The sequence below is a fragment of the Athene cunicularia genome (genome assembly GCF_003259725.1).
Source record: "Athene cunicularia isolate RWA chromosome 1 unlocalized genomic scaffold, athCun1 chr1_part1, whole genome shotgun sequence".
NCBI classification, from domain to species: Eukaryota; Metazoa; Chordata; class Aves; order Strigiformes; family Strigidae; genus Athene; species Athene cunicularia.
In genome coordinates, this window is record NW_020799091.1 from 44,118 (window position 1) to 64,643 (window position 20,526).

Below are 20,526 nucleotides of genomic sequence, written 5' to 3' on the forward strand. Positions count from 1 at the left end.
TTTTTTTTTTTTCTTTTTTTTTTTTTTTTTAAGAAGTTAGGTCACCCTGTCCAGTTTCTAAATGACTTCCCTCCAAAAACATAACTTCAAGACCAGGGTTTGAATGATTCTTGCAGAAACGCAACGCTATTGCACAATGTGGTTTATGTGTTTGAAGTGGCTGAAGGACCAAAAATCACAGCGCTGCAATTTTTTTATATATATATATATATCCAGAGAGACTGCATCATGAAAACTAATTGCCACGTGTCAAAATGCAGCTGAGAGGCATAACTCAAAGTCATCCTCTGGGGAATGCTCCTGGGGCTGAGGTCCCTGAGCCTTTATTGATACCTGGCATGAATTCCTGCAGTCCCTCAGAGCAGATTAAATCATCTTTGCTGCTGCGTCCCTTGAAGTCCAGCATCTCGTCTTGGTTTCAAGGAGCATTAAGCATCCCATGCTGGACACACAAGTTCGGGAAGAGCGGTCTTGCCGAAGAGCTGCCTCCCTGCAGGGTTTTGCAAAGACGTGGAGGAGAAGTTTGGGATCCTGTGATGGAGACATTTTTGTCTGAAAGATTATGTGTGTTACGGCACGAGTTCACCCGCAGATGAAGAGGAATCAGACTGAGAGCGATGACTCGCCAGGGAGTAAAGCGTAGTGCGTTGTAGTCAATATAGAGATTTTGTCCAATAAAACTGGGATATCTGGAAGATCTGAAAGGCCAGTTGGACATCTGAAGACTGTGGTTGGTCAAGGGGTCCCTGCTGGGTTATTTGAGGTGCACATGTTGTCAGGCATTGTGCTGTTGAAGAGGTGGGTGAAACCCCTCCTGGCAGGGACACGTGTGGGAAGGTGAACGGCCCCAGGGGAATGCCAAGGACACGTGCTTCCCATCCCTGCTAGATCTTACTGGTTGCCATCCTGCACCTCGAGGATGTGCCTGATGACCTTCATGCCCCAGAGGTGGCTTCCAGGTTCATTTGCAGACTCCAACACCCCTCCTCAAGGGATGGCGTGCACGTTCCCTCTTCCTAAAGCCATCGAGGAGCTGGCTGAGGACATTGACCCTCTGTGGGAGCTCCAGCCCTTGATACTTTCTGCTCTGTGCTGTAGTTCAAGAACAAACTAGAGCTGTTCCTACCCCATGCCTTTATTACAACAGGATCTGTGCAGTGGCAGGGACTTGTGTTCGCTTACACGCAACTGGTTTCAATTAAACTAGAACAAGCGGATTCCTCCCAGACTAATTTTCTCCTCTCTGTAAGCTCAGCCCAGCGCATGGGATTTTATCACGTGCTAAGGCACAAAACCTTTTCTTAAAATAACCACAAAAGTCTCCCAAACCCATGGAAACAGTGTAATAGGGACTTCCCTGTGGCAACGGGGGCAAGACTTTGTGTGCAGCTCTCAGTGCCCTTACATGGAGGATTTGTTGCCAAACTGCATGATCAACACTAGAAACAAACAGAAGCTTTGTAAGAAGTTTTTATCCAGACCACCTAGAGAGGAGATGTTGGTGTTTAGTCCCCAGTTCTGCAATTGATTGGCTTCTTAGAACTGAGTACATCTGTGTTCTCTTACACGTGTGGAGTGGGAGCAGCAACACCTCCCTGAGACGATGTAAGGCTTAGGAGAGCAAAGCCTGCAAAAATACATTCAAAAATACAGAAAAAAGGCAGAAAAGTCATGAGAGCATGCTCCTCTGAAAGCGTGCGAGTGCAGGGAAACTCCTCTTCCAACTTGTCACAGAGCGGAGACGCTCTGATCCCAGTGCTGGTTGCAGAGGGTGTAGACATTGAGTTGGGACGTGGCTGCCTGTGGGTGAGGGCACCTCACCGAGGGCCTGGCGGGGAGGCTGCTCTTCCCTCTGGGGCACTGGGAAGGTACCTTGGACACTGTCCGTGCCTCGCTGGCGGTAGGAAGCGGCGGTGGCACACCTCTGAAGGAGGAAGGTTGCTCTGTGCCCTGGCGCTGCAGGGGGGTTGGTTTTGGCAGGGGCACATCAGTACCAAGGACCCCCTGGCCCTGGTCTAGTGCGATGTTTGATGTTATCCCCACACAGAGCCTGAGCAGGTTCTTCTGATAATGCTTCACGGATGTTTATTTAAAAAAAAAAAAATCCGTTAAAAAACCTCTCCCTTCCTTCCTCCTCAGCCTACGCAAGTGCTCGGTTGGATTCTCCGAGTTGTTTTAATTCTACTGCTGTAGAGGGGAAAGGATGTGAGCGTGGCTTGGCCCATAATGGGAGAGAGGTGCCAGACAGCTGGGCTTCCTTCTAGGACCACCCAGCTCTGGGGCTGCTCCTGTCTTTCTGTGGGTAGGTCCTGCTGTCAGGGCCCAGATCTTGGGAAAAGGGTGGTGTCTGCAGGCCCAGGCCACCTTCTGATCTTCTCCTGCTGCTGGGGTAGCCCATCAGACCCAGGTTGGCCGATCCCACCAGTCCCAAGTCCAGGCGTGGAGGGACTCCAGCCTCAAGTCCTTGGGAAAAGAAACTAGATGGCACAGAGAGGATGCAGAGGATCTGCGTGCCCTGTGGCATGGGCTGTCCCCCAGATCTAGCTGAGAAAGGTGAAGGGTGGCTTCTGAGTCTGCACAAAGTCAAGCCCTGCACTAAATGCCACAGGAGGTTCCAGAGGAGCCCCCTGATAGACACACTGCTGGGGCTTGACCACCCGCCACCATCATCACAGCTACAACTGGAAATCGCACACTAGTAATTACCAGCTCTCTACTTCTCACTCATTAAAATATTCCCCAGCTTAAGAATGCCCCGTGGTTAGGGTGGTTGCCCACAATGTCCCCCTGAGGAGCAAGAAGTAAACTTGGCCTTGCAGAGCTTTAATTGCGAGACCTCCCACTTTGCTACCTTAGGAAAGTGAATCACCATCGTGGAGAAAAGGGAAGCACTGAAAGTCTGGCAGATCCTGCAAAAAGTCGAGTTTTTCGGTGACATTTTCCCCGAACCAGTTGACTTAGAATCACTGCAGAAGCTGGAGAAAATGCAGGCAATGGGCTTCACATTCCTGTTTTTTCCTTCCTTCTCAACCATTTCCATCTCAGTTGTGAGTTTCTAAATGTTCCCCTGCTTGCTCTGGGGTTCTGACTTGTGTTGAAAAACTGTTGTGCAGCAGCTGGTGCAGTTACTATCTGGGTATCCAGGTTTGGTTTTTTTTTTTTTTTTAAAGAGCAAAGACCAAGGCTCTTTCAACACACAAAGTGCAGAAATGTTAGATGTTGACCCCTCTAATGCATCTGGTTGTTTGAACTAATTTTTTTAAAAGGCATGCATTGAAGAAAAGAGATTGAAATGTTTAATTAAAACTGTTATCGACAGCTTGATCTTAGGAAGCTCTGCTGGGCAGCCTCTGGGGATTTCCTTCCTTTGGGTTCATCCTGTTTGCTGTGGCCAGATGCCTTTGCAGCTCTTTCACCGCCCTCACTCCCTCAGTGGGACTCGGTGCCTACCTGAGGGTTCTTCTGGGCTGTCTCTAACCCCACCAGCACCCCGCCTTACTCAGGCTCCCGTCCTCTGCCTCCAGTTTCCTTAATCCCCTCAGGATGTCCTCAACGAGCTCCTCAGAACCGTGCACTGATCCAGGTTTGGCTCTTCTCCGTGTTCCCCAGGACCTGCAGTACTGCTTTTCTCCTCCAGAAAAGGGAAAGATAAGCCTAAAAAAAGGCACTGCCAATTTCAGCGAAGGAGCTCTCAGCACTCCAGCTCTGGATGTTCATCCCCTGAAGTCCTGCCCTCCAAGGCTGTGGCATGGAGTGCATCCCCCAAACCCAAGCAGTCTGCGGGGGACATGGGTGGTGATTGTGGGCTGCTGAGAGGCCCGGATCCTTCTTCCAGTGTAGGAAAATGGATCCTAAATACTTTCTGGGAGAAAACCCAAACCCTTTTATGATGGGCGTGGTGGTGTCCCTGGGCACTTCCCCGAGCCTGCCCTGCACCTTCACCCCGGCACAGGCTGGGGGAGCACGGCTAGGCTTAATTGACAGTTTAATTGACACCGGTCCCCAGATTGGTTCCTCCAAGGATGGGGGGGCCATTTTGCATGCTGAGACCCCGAGCAGACCTCAGCATTCCAGCTCATCTGGCTGTACCTCTGAATTACCACCTACCCCATGACCTGGCCCTGGACCAGCTACTACTTTCCTGAAAAACTGGGGAGCTGAGGACTGGGGACCATTCCCGGCAGGTCTTTTGGGTGAAACTGCCCTATTTTGAAGGCTGAGAGGGTTTGGGGGGATGGATGCAGGCTCTCCCCTTCCCACTGGCCTTGGCAGCAGAGAATGGCCCCCAGCCTGTTTCATCAATAAGTATAGACTCAACCTTTGGGGCTCGACCAAAACTGGGCTTGGAGCCACACACTGGAATGGAGGAGACCTGAATGGTGGCTCTTGGTGCCTGAAGTGCTAAGGTTGGACAGCAGGCCTAAGCTGGAGTTGCCCGAGAGATGAATCCTGTATATTTTATAAGTGATAACCCTTGTGCTAGCGGGTATTGTACTGAGGTACAACAACCCCCCTGTGCTGGTGGAAAAAGTGCTGAAGCATTGAACCACTGCAGCCTGAGCGGCAGCCCCAAGCCGAAGCTGCTGACAGTCTGTAATCCTTACCACAGTGTGTGAGCTGGCTAGGGAAGGGTGCAGCTCGGGCGGAATAGAATCAGGAGTGAGGAGAGAACATGTCCGGCGTCCCTTGTTCAGCCTTGCTCAGGGCTGAGAACCCAAGTATCTGCCCTTGTTAGAAACTGCCTTGGTTTCCCCCGCCGGGCCCTGGCCAGGCTTTGGGTGGAATCCAACAGGAGAATGGAACCAGAAATTTCCTGCTCAAAACAAAGGTGCCGGCTGTGCTGGCTCACCCATCTCTGGTGTATAAGGCCGGGCCCGCTCACAGCGACTCTGGAGGCCTCAGCTAGGGGTGGACGCACCCCGTAGGACCCCCCCCTTGCCGGGACAGGCTCTGCAAACCCTCGCGGCACCCGGGGCTGCCCAGGGACTGCGGGGCTGGATGCTGGAAACGGGTGCAGGTGGTGATGGATTCTTCTGAATCACCGCTCGCTCTCTCTCAGGTAGTGATGATTTGATGCTTTACCCTGCATTTTCCTATTTGTTGCTTTAGGTGCATTATTCTGCCTTTTCTTACTGCATGTTTTACTCTGTTACATTATTTGGTTATCACTAGTAAAATGCGCCTACTCTTTTCACTCTGGGGTCCCAGTTTAATTGGCAGCCTTCATCAGCAAAACAGTGTCACACCCCTCTTCCAAGCCTGTGTCAGGCTTGTCACATGGACAGGATTCCCAGCCTGTACTTTGAGAGGGTGGAAAGCGATGCTCTAGGCTGGGAGGTTTGTTTCCTGGGAGCTGATAAGCAGGGATAATTTGATTTTAGTGTGTTGCCTTCTTTCTTTCTTGTCTGCTGCTTCTCCCTCTTTTTGCTGGGAGTATGAAGAAGCAGACTCTGCTGGCAGGGAAGGATTTAGATGAAAGGAGGCTTTGACTGTAGGGTTAGTCCTGCTGAGATCTCCTGGAACAGGAGAAGGGCATGTTGGTGTGCATGTCCGTATGACCTCTGGCAACTTGGAGATGCCCTGGGGCTCTCAAGCAGAGCTGAGCTTATGGTCTGCAGCAGTTGGTCCTCAGTAAAATCTCTCCCCCTGTTTACAAGGGTTGAGGGTCATGCTGGTGTCAGTATATGGTCTCTCCTTCCAGGCGTGAAGAGCATCTTTCCAGACCATACAGGTTAGGCAGCCAGATGTCTTGATCGGATACAGGAATATAAACAAGTGATTTTTGCTGCAGGCCACAAGGCAGCATCATGTGTGCAGCCAAAGACAAACAGGGTCATGTATCTCCCCAGCAGATCTGAAGTCCATGAGTCTGTTCCTTCTTTTCCTGGCAGATCACCAGCTGCACTGAGATCTGATGGCAAACAGCCCCTGGAGCCAGGAGAACTGGGGTCCCTGCCTGCTGCTGACACCAAACCACTGCAAGTCCTTTGCAGGGCCATTTGTCCTTTCTGTGCTTTAGTCTGCCCAGATAGAGTGGAATAACAGAGCAGATTTCCAACCCATTTTGACCTCCTGGGCTGAAGGGGATGAGGGGTGGTGGTGGGCAGCTGCTGAGCTGATGTAAAACCAACGTGCCATGAAGGTCCTGGGTTTGCAGACCCCTTGGGCTGCATGCTATGGATGCCTGGGAAAAAAAAACATGAATCTGTCTTCAACAATTTCCATCTGACCTCATGCAGGCAGAGAACAGCGCCTGGATGTAGCCAACATGTCGTGCAGGAATGTAAGAGGTTTAGCAAAGTTGACTCTGGGAAAGTTTTCCTTTGGCTGGGTGGCTTTTTCCTAGTGCAAACATGGTTGCACCCCTCAGTGGTGACTGGAAGGAGGAAGGTCCTGGACTCCATCCTGCTTTGCCTGATGCCAACACGTCACTTTGAGAGGTGGTATCCACACCCTGGCGCTCCAGTTCCCAGGGAGCTGAGGGGGCTTGACCATCCTCTTTTTCCCTTTTTGGGCTGTAAAGAGTCTCTCTGCTTACAGAGCGGTCCAGCTTGGCTGTGACCCCAATTCAGCCCCGGGTCAGAATGAGACACAGCAGAAATCCAGGCCAGGCTGAGCAGCTCCTCCAGGCGAGAGTCCTGCCTGTGGGGAGCTGGCTGCAAAACACGCAGAGCCAGGGAAATGCCCTGCTCTGGCCAGTGACTGGGAAAACATCTACCAAAAGCAGCACCTCGTGGCTTTGGGCAGCATCCAAGGCTGAGGGCAGCAGCTCCGCAAGGATCCAGGGATAGTCAGCCTGTCTTAGAGTGAAATGAGTGGTCCCTCTCCTTAGGGCATGGGGCAGTCTGGGTTGGTTAGTTTATTTTAACTCATTTGGGGACTGGAAGGATGCCTGTGGAGAGCCATGTGGCAGCAGGGCAGGAGATTGCTTGCCAGCAACTTTCCTTTGCTGGGTGCTTTGCAGACCTGTGGATGAAGGGGAGGTGGTCTCCATCCCTCCTAGGGCAGTTCCGTTGACACTGAAATGCCGGGGTTTCAACCCCAAGCCCCAAGTTAAGGTTGACATCTGGGTGATTCCCCCAGCCCTTCCCAAAGGGGGGTGAGTTTCCCTTCAGGCTTCCCTCCAGGGTGCGGCGGCCTGGCAGACAGAGCCATTGGGTAAAGGAGCCCCAGGTGTCTGCAGTGAGTAACCCAAGGTCAGGTGTCCACGGAGGGATAACAGCTGGGACCCCTGGCAGGAGGGGCAGTGTCTGTGTGTGAGGGGGATGCCCTGTGCAGAGTTCCCTGTTGGGGAAGGACCTCCCGCCTCCCTGGGACTGGGCTCCAGTCAGGTCTGGCTTTTGTAAATGCGGGCTGTGTAGAGATTCAGTGTGTGGCTTCCTTGGTCTGATGTGTTTGGCTTGTTGACCTGGTTGTTTCTTCTCCCTTCTATGGGAAATTGCATTTCACTGTTTATTCCACCCATTGTTGGTTGTGCGGTGTCGTTGGGATTGTTGGGATTGATGTCGATTATGTATTATCTGACTGACTTTTTTGTATCCCCAGCACTCACCCATGTACTGACCCTTCTGTGTCAAATACAATTTGGTTATTGGTTCATCTTGATGCTGGCCGTGTCCTTTATGCCAGGCCTGATAACTGGCAAAACAGATGCTTGCAAATCTCCTGTGTGAGGAGCAGGAGGAGGGATGCTGCTCTCAATGGGGCAGCTGGAGCCACACGTTCATCTGTGCATTTTCTGGGAGATGATAGTCTTTGACAAGGTTTCCTTCTGGGAGTAGAAAAGAACCATCACATTTTCCCAAAGGAGACGTGTCCTTTACATCCTCAGCTTCGCAAGAAGGAAGAGAAATCAGAAAGTCTGAATTATTCTCCCTGACCGTCCCCTGACTCTCTCTCTGAAGAAGCTGTTTGTTGCTGTGTTCGTAAGGGCTGGTTCCCATCCCAGAAGAGCTCCTGCCAGCACTGGGGATGGCTGCCTGCCTCGGGCCAGATGGAAGTGAGAAGGTTGTGCAACCTTCCACTTCTGCTGCTGGGTCCTGGGGCTGAGGCCAACGCAAGCAAGCAGCGTCCCAACTGAAATGATCTGTTTGTCCAAAGCCACTTTCAGCTGAAGAAAAAGACACTCTCCTTGCAAATTCTAACCCTATTGTCATTTTTGGCAGAGGACTATTTAATTGACCTGATTTCAGATGACCACCGATGGCCGAAGCAGGGGTAATATTTCAAAGGCTCACGGTCAAAGGTTCATGTTCAATAATTGTGCCTTTGTGTAGGACATGCCGTTTGTTATGTTGCAGCACACAGTAATCATGCTGGATGCTGTCTTTTTTCGTTGGCAGTTCTTTGTTTTCTGCCACGGGTTCCTGCAGCTTTCCCAGCTCCTGGTCTCTGGCTATCTGAAGAGCTCCATCTCAACCATCGAGCGACGATACGGCCTCTCCAGCCAGACATCAGGGCTGCTCGCTTCCTTCAATGAGGTAAAAACCAGCTTGCTTCTCCTAGTCTGCCCTGTGAACGCTCTCTCCCCCCTCCTGTCGTTCCCTCATGAGACCTCTTGGTCCGTGTGTCCTGCTGCAGGTTGGGAACACGCTGCTGATCGTCTTCATAAGTTACTTTGGGAGCCGAGTGCACAGACCCCGTTTCATCGGCTGTGGTGCCATCCTCGTCTCCTTGGCCGCATTCCTCATGTCTCTCCCCCACTTCATAACTGGACCCTACGAGTACGACCGGTCCATTGCCAGTAGGTACTCTAGGAACTTATTTTATACCTTTTGGGACAGATAAAGGAAATGACTTTTCCTCGAGGGGTTTGAAGTTGGAAGCTGTAGGTTTGCCCTCTAGGAATTTTAATTTTACAAGGATGAAATCATCTCAGTCCCAAGAGACAATGGCTGATGGTGGGAAGCAGAGCCAGGGGACAGCTGGAACCACAGGACAGCACATGAACCCCACCAAAACACAGGCTGTGCCTCTGCCATTGTCTTCTGCACATCCATGCAGCAGACAAACACTGGGCAGCAAGGCTCTCAGCCTCTGTGTGTTGAGCCAAGTTGTCCCCATGCCCATGAACTGCTCCCTTATTTTCACAATTTAGATAAGATAAGGCCTCATAAACACTGAAGCCCTTTACAGGAAGGAAAGGAGGTACAGGAATGAGCTTGACTCAACCTGATGGGGCAGCTTTGGGAGTGAAATGCTGTTGTCTGCAGTGAGGGAGCGCTGGTTTCACACCTAACTCCTCATCCTTGTGGGGCATCTCATCTCCCTTCCCCTGTCTAGCTGAGCTACCTTTGAGGGGATGCTTTGAGTTTTTAGACCCCACCAGAAAATCAACCTCTTGTGAGAAACGTGCAGCTGTAAATCACTCATGGAGGAGCAGGTCAGGGTGGATTTGGTATTTTTCTCCCTGAAAGAAGGTGAAGGGATGAGAAAAGAAAGGAGAAAACCACTCTCATTACCTTCCCAAACACTGCCATGAACTCCAGCAAGTCTTTCAGCTAAAACAGCTTTTCTCTGGCTCATCAGAGAGAGCGCAGCTGGTTCACACAGCTGCAGCCACCAAAGGAAGACTTAATAGGTGAATAATTCATGGATGCAAAGAGGGGTCAGGTGCTAACAACAGCTTGGAAACAATTAGCCATGCGTTTCAGGAGGGCTGGTGCAGGTGGCCCTGCATTGAGCACTTGGAGTTCCATATGATTTGGGGCATAACTGTGGAAATCCTGATATAAACACCCCTACCCCCTACCCCGGTGTTTTCCGGAAGATGAGCATGCTAGAATCAGCACTTTCACTTAGGCAGCTTTGTAATTTATTTCTGGGGAAAATGAGTTTTCATTTCCTGGGTAGCTCTTCACAAAAGCTGCAGTTTACTCACTTACCTTTATTGCACGATCGATCAGAGGTCCTGGAAGCGTTCTCAGCTCGGCTTTTTCCATGGAGGTGGCTTTTTGTGGCGTGCACATCCATCTCGCTGTGGACACCTGCAGAGTAGCTCTGAACTTTGCATTTTCTTTCACCTGACATCTACTGAGTGCATATCTGTGTGCTTGCTGCTATCTTAGAGAAGTTTGTTCTCCAGACTGAGCTCCTCAGACCCGCTCTCCTTGTTATTGCAGGCGTGTTCAGCAACACCACCGACCTGTGCCAGCCCGGGGTGCTGGGGTCCTGGGGGAACCTCAGCAATGCCAGCTGCACCCCCCATGCTGCCAGGGAGAACCACGAGGTTCTCCTCGTCATGTTCATTGCCCAGGCGCTGCTGGGCATCGGTGGTGTCCCCATCCAGCCCTTTGGGATCTCCTACATCGATGACTTTGCCAGCGAGAGGAACTCCCCCCTCTATTTGGGTAAGGCTTGGGCTGCTGTGGGAAGAGGAGAAACCACAATTAGGTTGATAACGAGGCCAGACAGTACTAATTTGCATGAATGAGAGCAGAGCTTGCTATAGCTCTTCTACTCTACCCAGTGCTAGGAGGGTTTCTGCAAAAATAGTTTATTTGCTTCAAGCTTGGATAAACTGCAGATGGTCCAGGAGTGCTGGAAAAGATGATTTTGGGGTGATGTTGGGGTTTTTGACCCAAGAGTGATAAACTGGAGAGGGACATAATAATCGAGTCCTCCTTCAAAAAAGCTTCCACAAGGATAGAGGAATAATCTGATCTCTCTGTTCACAGGAGGTAGCTCTGGGCTTAGGATGCAGCAATGAAGGTTAGTTTAGATATAGGGAAAATTATAGGAAGCTAAAAAAGCAGGAGCAGCCATCTGAGAAGTGGGAAAGTATCCTTCAGCGGAGGGGGTGCTGGAGAACAGCTTGGGTACGTGCCTAAAAGGGATGTCCCAGGATGGACAAGATGGTCTCTGTCGACCTTTCCCAGCTGTTATCTGTGACAGCCTTCCAAACTGAATGGGACAGCAAAGGTGGCTCAAGAATAGGTCATAACTGTCAACAAACTGGAAGCACTGCATTAAATTTTGCTCTGGTAGATGCTCCAAACCTCTGAAATAGGATCACCTGTAAGACAGGGGTTGAACCCTACATGCGTTTTGATTTTTTTGTCAGTAATTCACATAGGAGAGTTTGCTGGTAACTTTTATCTCCTTAACCTTGTAAAAAAAAAAAAAAAACCAACAACCCGGGATATCTTCTGCCAAGGGTTACATCTTGTTCCTGGGTGTATTTCATAATTTCTAGGAGGCTGTAGAAAAGTGGCAGGAAAGACTTGAGTCTTGCAAAAGTTTTCCTGAGAAGGGAGCCTGGGAAGCGTGGGGTTGTTATCCTTTGTGAGATGTGAGGTAAGAAAGCTTCCAGGGAAGCAGAGCGTGGTCCTGCCTCAAGGGCCCCCCTGCCCCCTGGGGTCCCTTTGCGCAGGGCTGAGCCCCCCCTCTGCTCTCTCCCCTCTGCAGGAATCCTGTTCTCCGTGACCGTCATCGGGCCGGGGGTGGGCTTCATGCTGGGCTCCACCATGCTGCGTTTTTATGTCGACGTTGACAAAGTCACTGGAGGTGAGTGAACACGCCCTCGGAGAGCCAACCTGCACCCTTCGCCCTGCACTCCATTTTCTGAGCCAGCCCAACCCCGAAGGTGCAACCGGTGGGGCAGGGGCTGGTTCCCTTTGTCTTCTCCCTCTGTTAAATCACTTCCACCCCCTGGGGATGTTTTGGGATGGTCTCCTTAGTGCTCAGATGGATGGCCTCAGTAAGTGTGTCTTTCCCACTGAACTCAGTGTCACACACACATCTGCAGGGTTAAACCTGGCCCCGTGGCTGCTGGAATCCTGTATTTTAATCATCCTTCAGACCTGGGGTTCCCTCGCTCCTGGGCTGCTGCCAGGTCTGGTTACAGAGATGCCCAGCTGCGTTATGCTTTTAGAGCAAACCTGATTTAAATTCTTCTGTGAATTTTCTGCCATATGCCAGCAGCAGCAGCATTTTGCCATCAGCCAGCACCAGGGAGGATTTGGGATGTGGAGGATAAGCAAAACCCAAAGAGAAACTTGAAAGATGGAGGGGAGAAATAAGAGAAAAGTACCAGGACCCTGAGACATGAAGAAGCAGAGGGATGGTAGGATGGGAGGAAGGTTAAAAACAAAGAAAGAGAAATGCTGGATAAGGCAAGAAAGGAAGAAGAAAGGAATTTCCTTTTCAAATGTCTCTTCCTGAGGCAATAGCACATTAAAGCATTTGTAGTCATCTCCTTTTTGGCTGCTCTTGAATCTTGGCCTGGAAAACAGGAGGGTTCTTCCTGGTTATTAACAGAGCAGACACACATGATGCCGCTCAGCATTATCCTCACGTGAGGAAAGGACGATGGATCCTTTGATGGTGAGCAGACAGCGTCAGCTCTGGAGTGGGACGAGCAGTGGGTGTCGACGCTACGGAGGCATTAGCTTTGGCTCCGTCCCAGAGCCTCTGTCTCGTTCCTGCTCACTGCCTTCACCGGAGGTTTTTTCACCCGGACTTTGTCACTCTATACATTTATGATATTTGCAGCTCAAGAGCACGCTCTAGTCTTGACGCTGCTGCCTCCTGTCAAGCGAAGACCAAGCTTATTGCTGCAGCCATCCATCTTCCTCAGTGGGTGAACCTCGGCGAGGTGTCTGCAGTCTTGCCTCAGCCCTGAAGGATGAAGAAATGGGATTAGGTTCTGCCCTCTGCCCACTCCCCAACGTTCAGTTCTTCTGAGCCATCTTCTGCAGGTGGATGTTGAATGAGAAACATGCTCGGGTAGCCCGAACTGGAGAACACCCAGTTTTAGAGCTATATTCAGCCTAAAGATATCTTCAGCCTACCACGAACATCTAACGAGCTGTGGCTGCTTAATGCTAAATCTAATTTAACCTCACGTTTTCCTAGGAAAAAAAAAAAAAAGGTGTTTATTCAGGAAGGGATTTAAAATTCCAATTTGCTAAAAGCATCGTGCATGCAGGAGATTATCAAATTTCTTTGACCTATCACTTGTTACGTCCAGAGATGGGAGATTAGATGTGGCAGTATCCACCGCACCAAAATCCAGTAAACTGATTGCAGTTTTAATTGCCCACCCCGCCCCCAGCCCAGTGAGAGCAGCTCACTTCTGCTAAAGCTCACAGTTGAGGAAAAGGTTTCTGAGAGGACTCATTTCCTGGGATCGCCCATGAATACTATCTAACCACAGGTATCCCATTTTTCTGTAGAAATATTTCTTGGTTCAGACTCACCCTGTTGTGAATTTGCATTCTGGCTGCTGCATATCCCGTTTTATTTATGCCAAGCACCCTCCCCACAGAAAATGTTGTCTTTGGCTGAGTGCTCTGAGGATGACAGGAGAGGAGGTTGGGTGAACCGAAGGAAGAAAGGCAGGAGGATGGGATATAATCCTCATTAAAGCAACTCTGAAGATTGGCTCCTGTGTGTCGAACTGCAAACCAGGCGCTGGCTGATGGACCAGACTGGTGGGCACAGCTCCGGGGTGCTGTGAACAGGGGGTCCTTGTGTGGGTAGCCAGACTGTAAAAAAAAAACTACTAAACCAGTTCTCTTGGATGCTGAAAGTTAACTGTAGTTAACTCCATTTTAATCATAAGAAAGGATTTTCCCTCCTGTATTGACAGACATCATGACTTAATCCCCTTGAGAATTTCCGAACCTTTTCACCACACGGGTACCCCTTCCCTTCAAAAGCTGTGATGGGGATGCTTTCCTCCTTTCCAGCTCTAGGACATCCCTGTCCCAGTTGTCTCCATCCAAAGGGCTGAGTGGGTTTTTAGACACCCTGGTGATAATTCAAAATGAAATGATTTAGCACTGTGGGATGAGCCAGGTGCAGATACTGCTCAGACTCTGGAACTGATGGCCCCCGGGTTGGGAGCCACCAGTTTGGAGCTGGCTGATACTTGGGGGGCCACCCACCCCCATCCCTTTGGTGCGCTGAGGTCCCTCCATTCACGTTTGATTTAATGCCCCTTTCTCCATTTGTGTTGCAGATGAAGTCCAGCTCACGAACAAAGACCCGCGGTGGGTTGGGGCCTGGTGGCTTGGTTTCCTGGTCGCAGCCAGTCTCGTGGCCGTGTCTGCGGTGCCTTATTTCTTCTTCCCACGGGAAATGCCGAAAGAGGTAGGAGAGGTGCTGCAGGTGGCCCTTTTGGCAGCGCACATGAATGCCTCGCATATTTATATGCGTGTTCCTCCCTCCCTGCCGGCATTACTTGCTGCATCCGTGGGAAACACGAGGATGGAAGTGGTCGTGCAGTTTAGAGCTGCATCCCCAAATCAGGTGCGAGCTGGGGTTTGCTCTCACCTCCCATGTCAGAGGCTCCTGCGTGCTGAGCAGGTGCTTAGTGAGACCCAGCGTGGTGCCAGCACCTTAATGGATGTGATCATTTCCTCGGTGGGGCACTGAAGTAGCGCCCGTGTGTTGGTTCCTCTGCATGGGGACATGTAGCAGCAGGCACGCTCTGTGTGGTTCTCACAGCCACCCTCCGGGCTCACCTGGAGGTGGGACTCCTTGCCTTCCCCAGGGAAGCGATGGTCCTGCTCCTTCTGCTGCATCTTGTTTGGGCCAAAACCTGTTGTTTCCCTTCAGGAGGAGCCGCGTGTGCTTGAGGAAATCAGTCCTAGGGCATAGCAAATATGAATAACACATCAGGAGCCTTCCCTTAGAAGGGGGTTGGACCCTGGGAGTGTTTGAAACACTGAGACTGGGGGGTGGTTTGTCTCATTTCCACCGCAGAAGCCCCTTTTCATCACGCACAGTCCAAGGGACTCGGGGTTAGCTGCTGCTCCAGCACCCAGCTTCACCCACCACCTCTTCTCACTGTGACCTCTTTGCTGGCCAGATGGATTTGAGACACTTTCCAGCCCCTAAACTTCCCAGCTCATCCAGAGATAAGTGGCAGGGAAAAACCTTTAGCAGCCTGAACCTGTTATTGCGATCCAAACCAATGTCTCTCTGCCTGCAGTTTGCTCAGGGGATGCTTGTCCCTGGCTCTTGCTGGAGCCCGTTGGTGGGACAATACTTTGCTCTGCGCTTGCTACCAGGGTTATTTCACTTTTCTGGAGCCCTTCTGAGCGCGTCAGTGCTCATGCCAGGATGTGAAACAGCTTGTGAGCTTCCCAAGCGCTTCTCTGGCTTTGAGTCCCTGTTTTCTGGCAACTGGCGTGTCATGAGGGATAATACAAAACAAATTATTCTTTTAGAGGAGGCAGCATGCTATGGTTTTGAATGTTATTGAAGTCGCTGGGACGCCCTTATGAGGTGAAATTGAGCTCGTCTCCATGTCTTGGCTGTGCTCTAGCCTGGGTATTTCTTTCACACGTCTTTTACCTTGGGGCAGCGTCGAAACATTCTTGTCTAAACAAGTCCACGCACTGTCTGGTGCAGAATAATTCTTCATTTCTCCTGCCGCTGCCTGAATTTCCACAGGAATGAGGGATTCTGAGGGAGATTTGGGTTTCACCTGCCTGCAAAAACATGACCTGTTGTACCAGTTGCACTTCTGGGGATATAATAAACTCCTGGGTTATATATGCCGTGAGGTTTGCAAAGGTGCTGCGGTCCTGCGAGGTAATGGGGTGGAAACTGCTCAGCGCTTTGTAGGATGAGGGCAAGACTGGATGCAATGTGCCTGATTTACCCTCATGAAGCTTGGTTCGCTTTAGAGTCACTGTGGATGATCTATATGAGCAGAACCTGCTCAGTGTGCAAGGGTGGCACTCTCCATCTCAGGAGAAAGGTTCTTTATTAGGGCTGATGGGAATCTTAATTTCATAAACAGGTTTTGAGAGAAAATAATGTACTTCAAACTAAAACAACTGCAGGGTTTTTTTGCAAGGGCTGCACTCTGATCAGTCTGAGCGGTTTTGAAGAGTTTAAGGAAGGACTGGTTGGATGTTGGTTTGAAAAAGCAGCAGGAAGTTTTCACCCTGTTCTACTGGCTGATGCCTGTGGGGAATGTTCCCACATAGCTGAGCAGCTGTTTATCCCTTTCCAGCCCAGACCTTCTTGAATTTCTCCCCATTTCCTCCAGAAATCTTTTGAAAACTGCTTACAGGAAAATAATCTAAGTGATGGCAAGATTCTACCACCCACCCCACCCCTTTGAGGATGGGAGATGCCAGGGCCAGCCGAGCCATCTTGTGCCTGTCCCATGGGGGTATCAACACCAGCAGCAACAGCAAGGAGTCCTGCTTAAAAAAAAAAAAAAAAAAAAAAAAAAAAAAGTCTCTTTAGAAACTTTGTCAGATGGTGTTCTGGGTAAAACATCTGTCTGCTATGGGAGCACTCAAAGCTTTGTAGGAAATCTGCATTATCATGGTGATTTTCAGTAGATATGGCAGGAAAAAATATGAATTACTTTCTCTTGCTTGCTCTTGGAGTAAATCAGTGTTCGGCCAAGGGTGTAAGGGTTTTGCATCATGAAGGGCAGCCTCCTCTCTTCTCCACTGAGCTGGAGGAAGCAACTGAGGTCACCTCCACTCAGCTGGAGGAAGTATCTCAGGTCACTGAATTCCTGCCGTTGAGTTTGCTAGAGCCGTGGTTCCCCTCCAAAAGAACATCAGCCAGGGCTACATCGCAAAACCCGGCAGAAGGGATGGGTAGACTTGGTAAGACACGCAACAACAGGAGGGAAATGTGTGTCTCCAGGCACAAAGTTCAGTGCTGGTAAAACGCTGGCCCCAATTTTGCCTTCCTTTGCCCCAAGTGGAACAGCCGCCCTTTCCTGGGAGGTCCCTGGTGCTGCGGTGGCTCGTGCTGTGGCTCTGGGGTGGCTTCCAGGTTTCCTCTCACGGCACAGAGCAAAGCTGGTGGTTCTTCTTGTGCTGGGCTCTGGTTTGGAATGAAGAGGGGGAGATGTGGCGTTGCAGTGAGGCAAGGTGGGACCTCCATGGAAGCCCGAAGGCTCATCCCCAACACGCTGCAGAGGGGAAGGGAGGGATGGGGTCAGTGCAGGGTTTTACAGACCAGCGGATCAACGGGAACAGCCATTGTGATAACCCTTGGGTCAACCCTGTCTAAATACAGCCGCAGCTTCAGAAATGGTTGGCATTTCCTTGGCTGCCTTCAGTTTCAGGGTTTCTGCCTGCCTGAAGCAGGAAAAAAAGCAATCAGCAGCAGAGCATCCGCAAGCTGCAAGCACTTGAAGGCATCCACCGGACTTTTCCACCGTTTTGTAAAGCCCCAGCACCATATTTTACCCACAGCAAATAGGAGAAGCACAATGTGCTCTGTCCACAGAAGCAGCTGAGATGTTTCCGCACCACCAGCTGTGGGTTTCATTTCTGGAGGCCAAAAAGGAATTTTAGGTGCCCCAGGTCAAGCTGTCCTTGGAGCACTTGCTGTCTGCAGACCCCTGGGACCACGCAAGTCTCGGTAGAGGATGGGGCCTATAACGTGCCCACACCAAGTTGTGGGAACATTTCCCCGCTGCGGAATCCACCAAATGAGATCACAACAGCAAAGACTGGCCCATGGCTCAATCCTGCTCACTGCTGAAAGCACTATTTCTTTTCTCTGATTCCCATAATACCTTCATTTTCCTTTCTTTCTCTTGCCTCGCTCTGTACAACTCATCTGGGCCCTTGGTGGTTTCTCCAGACCAAGGACCATCCTTCTCACTGGGTATCATCCAGCAAACGCTGAAAAACTGCACAACCCTCTGACTATTTGGAGACTTATTTGCCTCCCGTCATCAGCCAAGACAGATCTAGATTATTTATTCTACCTCCACATTTCAGCTGCACCTTTTATTTGATAGCTTCTTTCTTTGAAGTTCCTGGAATGACTTGTGCACTTAATGTTAACATTAATGATAATGAGAGTTCTTTCTTTTGATCTTTTTTCATAAATCAGTCAGTCCAGACTTGGAACATTTTTATTTCTCTGCTTTGATACTTGTCAGTAAGTTTCCATCACCAAAGTATTGTGAATAATCCTATTTGAGGGACGATCACAGCAAAGCTGTAAAGTTGTCAAGAGCTCAGGCAGGGGATGAGTGGATGACGCTGTTACTGGACAAACTGTTTCCTGTCAAGACTAGTTTTTTCCCAATATTTCCAGTTTGATTAATGAGCCTGAACCATTTCTTGGGGTTGTGTCCTGGATTGTGGCAAACTACAGCCTTTGAGTATTTTCCAGTTGCTGAGGAGCCAAAGTTCTGCTGGTGCTTTCTCACCTGCCAGCGATGTCACTGTATCCCAACCCATGCAGAGGTATTCTGTCTGCTAAAGGCTTTCCCAGCTCTGTGGGATGACATGAAAAGGGCTTGAAAAGGGGGAAGGTGCTCTCAGGAGTCAGGAGCACCTTAAACAGAAACAGGAGCACTGCCCTTGCTCAGCATTTCTCGTTTGCGTGATCTGTCTCGTGCACTCAGCTATCTCGCGGTTCAGGTTTCGCTCTGTGACGCTCCCCAGTCAGGTAGAACCAAACATCCCCCAAATGCCGTACGGAGGGGTGAGTGACGCTTCCTCCTCGCCCTGACAAAGGCTCTTCTGTAATGTCAGCACATGTCATCTGCAAACAGATGCCTCATGAGGAAGCTCGGGTGGGTTTTTATGGGAAGCAGGTCTGCACATCCTGGTCGTGTCCAAGTCCTGGCAGCTCCGCTTCGCTGTCACGCGATCCCTCTGGATACCAGTCCCTCTCATCAGGGCTTTCCTCCTAAGCCTTGTTGGGAGGTTTCCAGAACTTACTTCTCTGCATGTTGCAAAGCTTTGTCTAATCGCCAGTCTCCATTTTACTCTTTGGTTGGTTATTCTGATCCCGATTAAATGTTTTTTTCCTAATTGTTGCTCTGTTGGCGTGGTTATAGAAAACCTTCCTTTAGCTGGGTGAGGGAAGCTCACCAGTCCTTTGCTGCCAAAGAGCTTCTCCATCCCAGCCACAAGATGGTTTTCCTAGTGCTGCACTGGTCTGGATCTGGTCTCCAGTGGTGGTGCAGCAGGGTCTGCATTCCCCCAGCTCTTCTGGAAACACCATCCTCGGTTCTTCCTCACCTCATACTTACTCCTTCCGTGGCTGCACCCTATGCTTGTGCAGAGATGGACCCAGAGCTATTCGTCATTCTCCTCCTCTCATTTCCAACTCTTCCAGCTGTGCAGCAGAAATTGTTTTAAACCCTAAGCGCATGGCTGTGCCCTCTGCACTAGGTTTGGTTTGGTTTCTGTCATTTCAGCCCTCTAGTTGCCTAGTTTTGCCTATATGGTGTCCCAGCCCACCCTGTAGGGACAATTCCCACCTTCCTTCTCCACTACAGATTAAGTACAACATGTCTTCTCACTATGCCAAGGTGGTTACTGAAAATATTAGCTACAGTTTCTTTGCCAAACCACTAAGGAAGCCGCCAGCACCTCCCAGCAGCTCAGTACATCCCGCCGGGATGCTCCGTTCTCTTGATTCTATTTATCCATGCCGTCTTTACTCTCCTAAGTTTCACATTTAGCTAATGATTTCTCATTTGGTGCTGCATATTCTGCTTTGCCCAGTCTGCAGGTATTACATCTACTGCATTCCTTTTATTTATTTAAACACTGATGGTGTTGAGGAAGGAGAATAAAGCTGTTGCTGATCCAGCAGGCTCTAACCCAAGGTAGCCCATCCATCTGGGGGACATGTGGGTGCCAACCAGAAGAGATGAGCAGGATGATGTCTCTTGTGTTGAGTCCTTCATCTTCATCCTTCCAGTACTTAAAGGGGCTACAGGAAAGCTGGGGAGGGATTCTTGATCAAGGGGGTAGGGATAGAATGAGGGGGAACAGTGTTAAACTGTCAGAGGGGAGATTTAGATGAGATCTGAGGCAGAAATTGTTCCCTGTGAGGGGGGTGAGGCCCTGGCACAGGCTGCCCAGAGAAGCTGTGGCTGCCCCCTCCCTGGAAGGGTTCAAGGCCAGGTTGGATGGGGCTTTGGGCAACCTGGGCTAGTGGAAGGTGGCCCTGCCCAGGGCAGGGGGTGGCACTGGAGGGGCTTTGAGGTCCCTCCCAACCCAAACCATTCTATGATCTCAAAGCTTCGTGTGTGGCACTTCAACTGGGAGAAGTGCAGAAATGAGGTGGAAAGGAGCCATGCTTCTTCCTTGACGTTGCCGATGGGGGGAGGTGGAAGGAGCAAGGTCATCTCCTGTGGGCTGGGATGGAGAGCCTGGTAGAGGCTAGGAGGTGAAATCCTTTGCGGAACAGGGGAGGTGGATTTCTGGAGCTGTTTCACCACGGAGCTGGAGAGACGTGAGCTGTGGGAGTGCTCAGGGCATGCAGCAATGTGACAGCTCTGTGGTGGCCCAGCAAAGTGCTTCTGCTGGGTTTTTCTGGTGGGATTCTGGGGAACATGTCCTCTGTCATCTGTACAATATCTCCGGATTTTACTTCCAATTGTTCTGCCTGACAATTGGAGCAGACACTTGAGGAAAGGGGGCAATGCTGAGCTGGACGTGCAGCTCCCTCCTGGAGGAGATATACGTGGCAGAGCAGGGGGTTGTCACCCCCCATTTCCCAGGACAAACCCATCTGTCTGGGCAGTACCTCAAGCTGTGTAGTGAGGAGCCAGCAAGTTTAGGA

General features: G+C 50.5%; 1 protein-coding gene across 1 annotated transcript in view; it reads left to right on the forward strand.

The window, feature by feature from the left end:
- SLCO2B1 (solute carrier organic anion transporter family member 2B1) overlaps positions 1 to 20,526 on the forward strand; it is a 61,471-nt gene that overhangs the window by 18,052 nt on the left and 22,893 nt on the right. Inside the window, exons 3-7 of the mRNA XM_026859490.1 lie at positions 8,343 to 8,480; positions 8,581 to 8,743; positions 10,122 to 10,349; positions 11,407 to 11,505; positions 13,964 to 14,094. Coding sequence (XP_026715291.1) covers positions 8,343 to 8,480; positions 8,581 to 8,743; positions 10,122 to 10,349; positions 11,407 to 11,505; positions 13,964 to 14,094 — 759 coding nt within the window. The remainder of the gene's footprint in view (positions 1 to 8,342; positions 8,481 to 8,580; positions 8,744 to 10,121; positions 10,350 to 11,406; positions 11,506 to 13,963; positions 14,095 to 20,526) is intronic.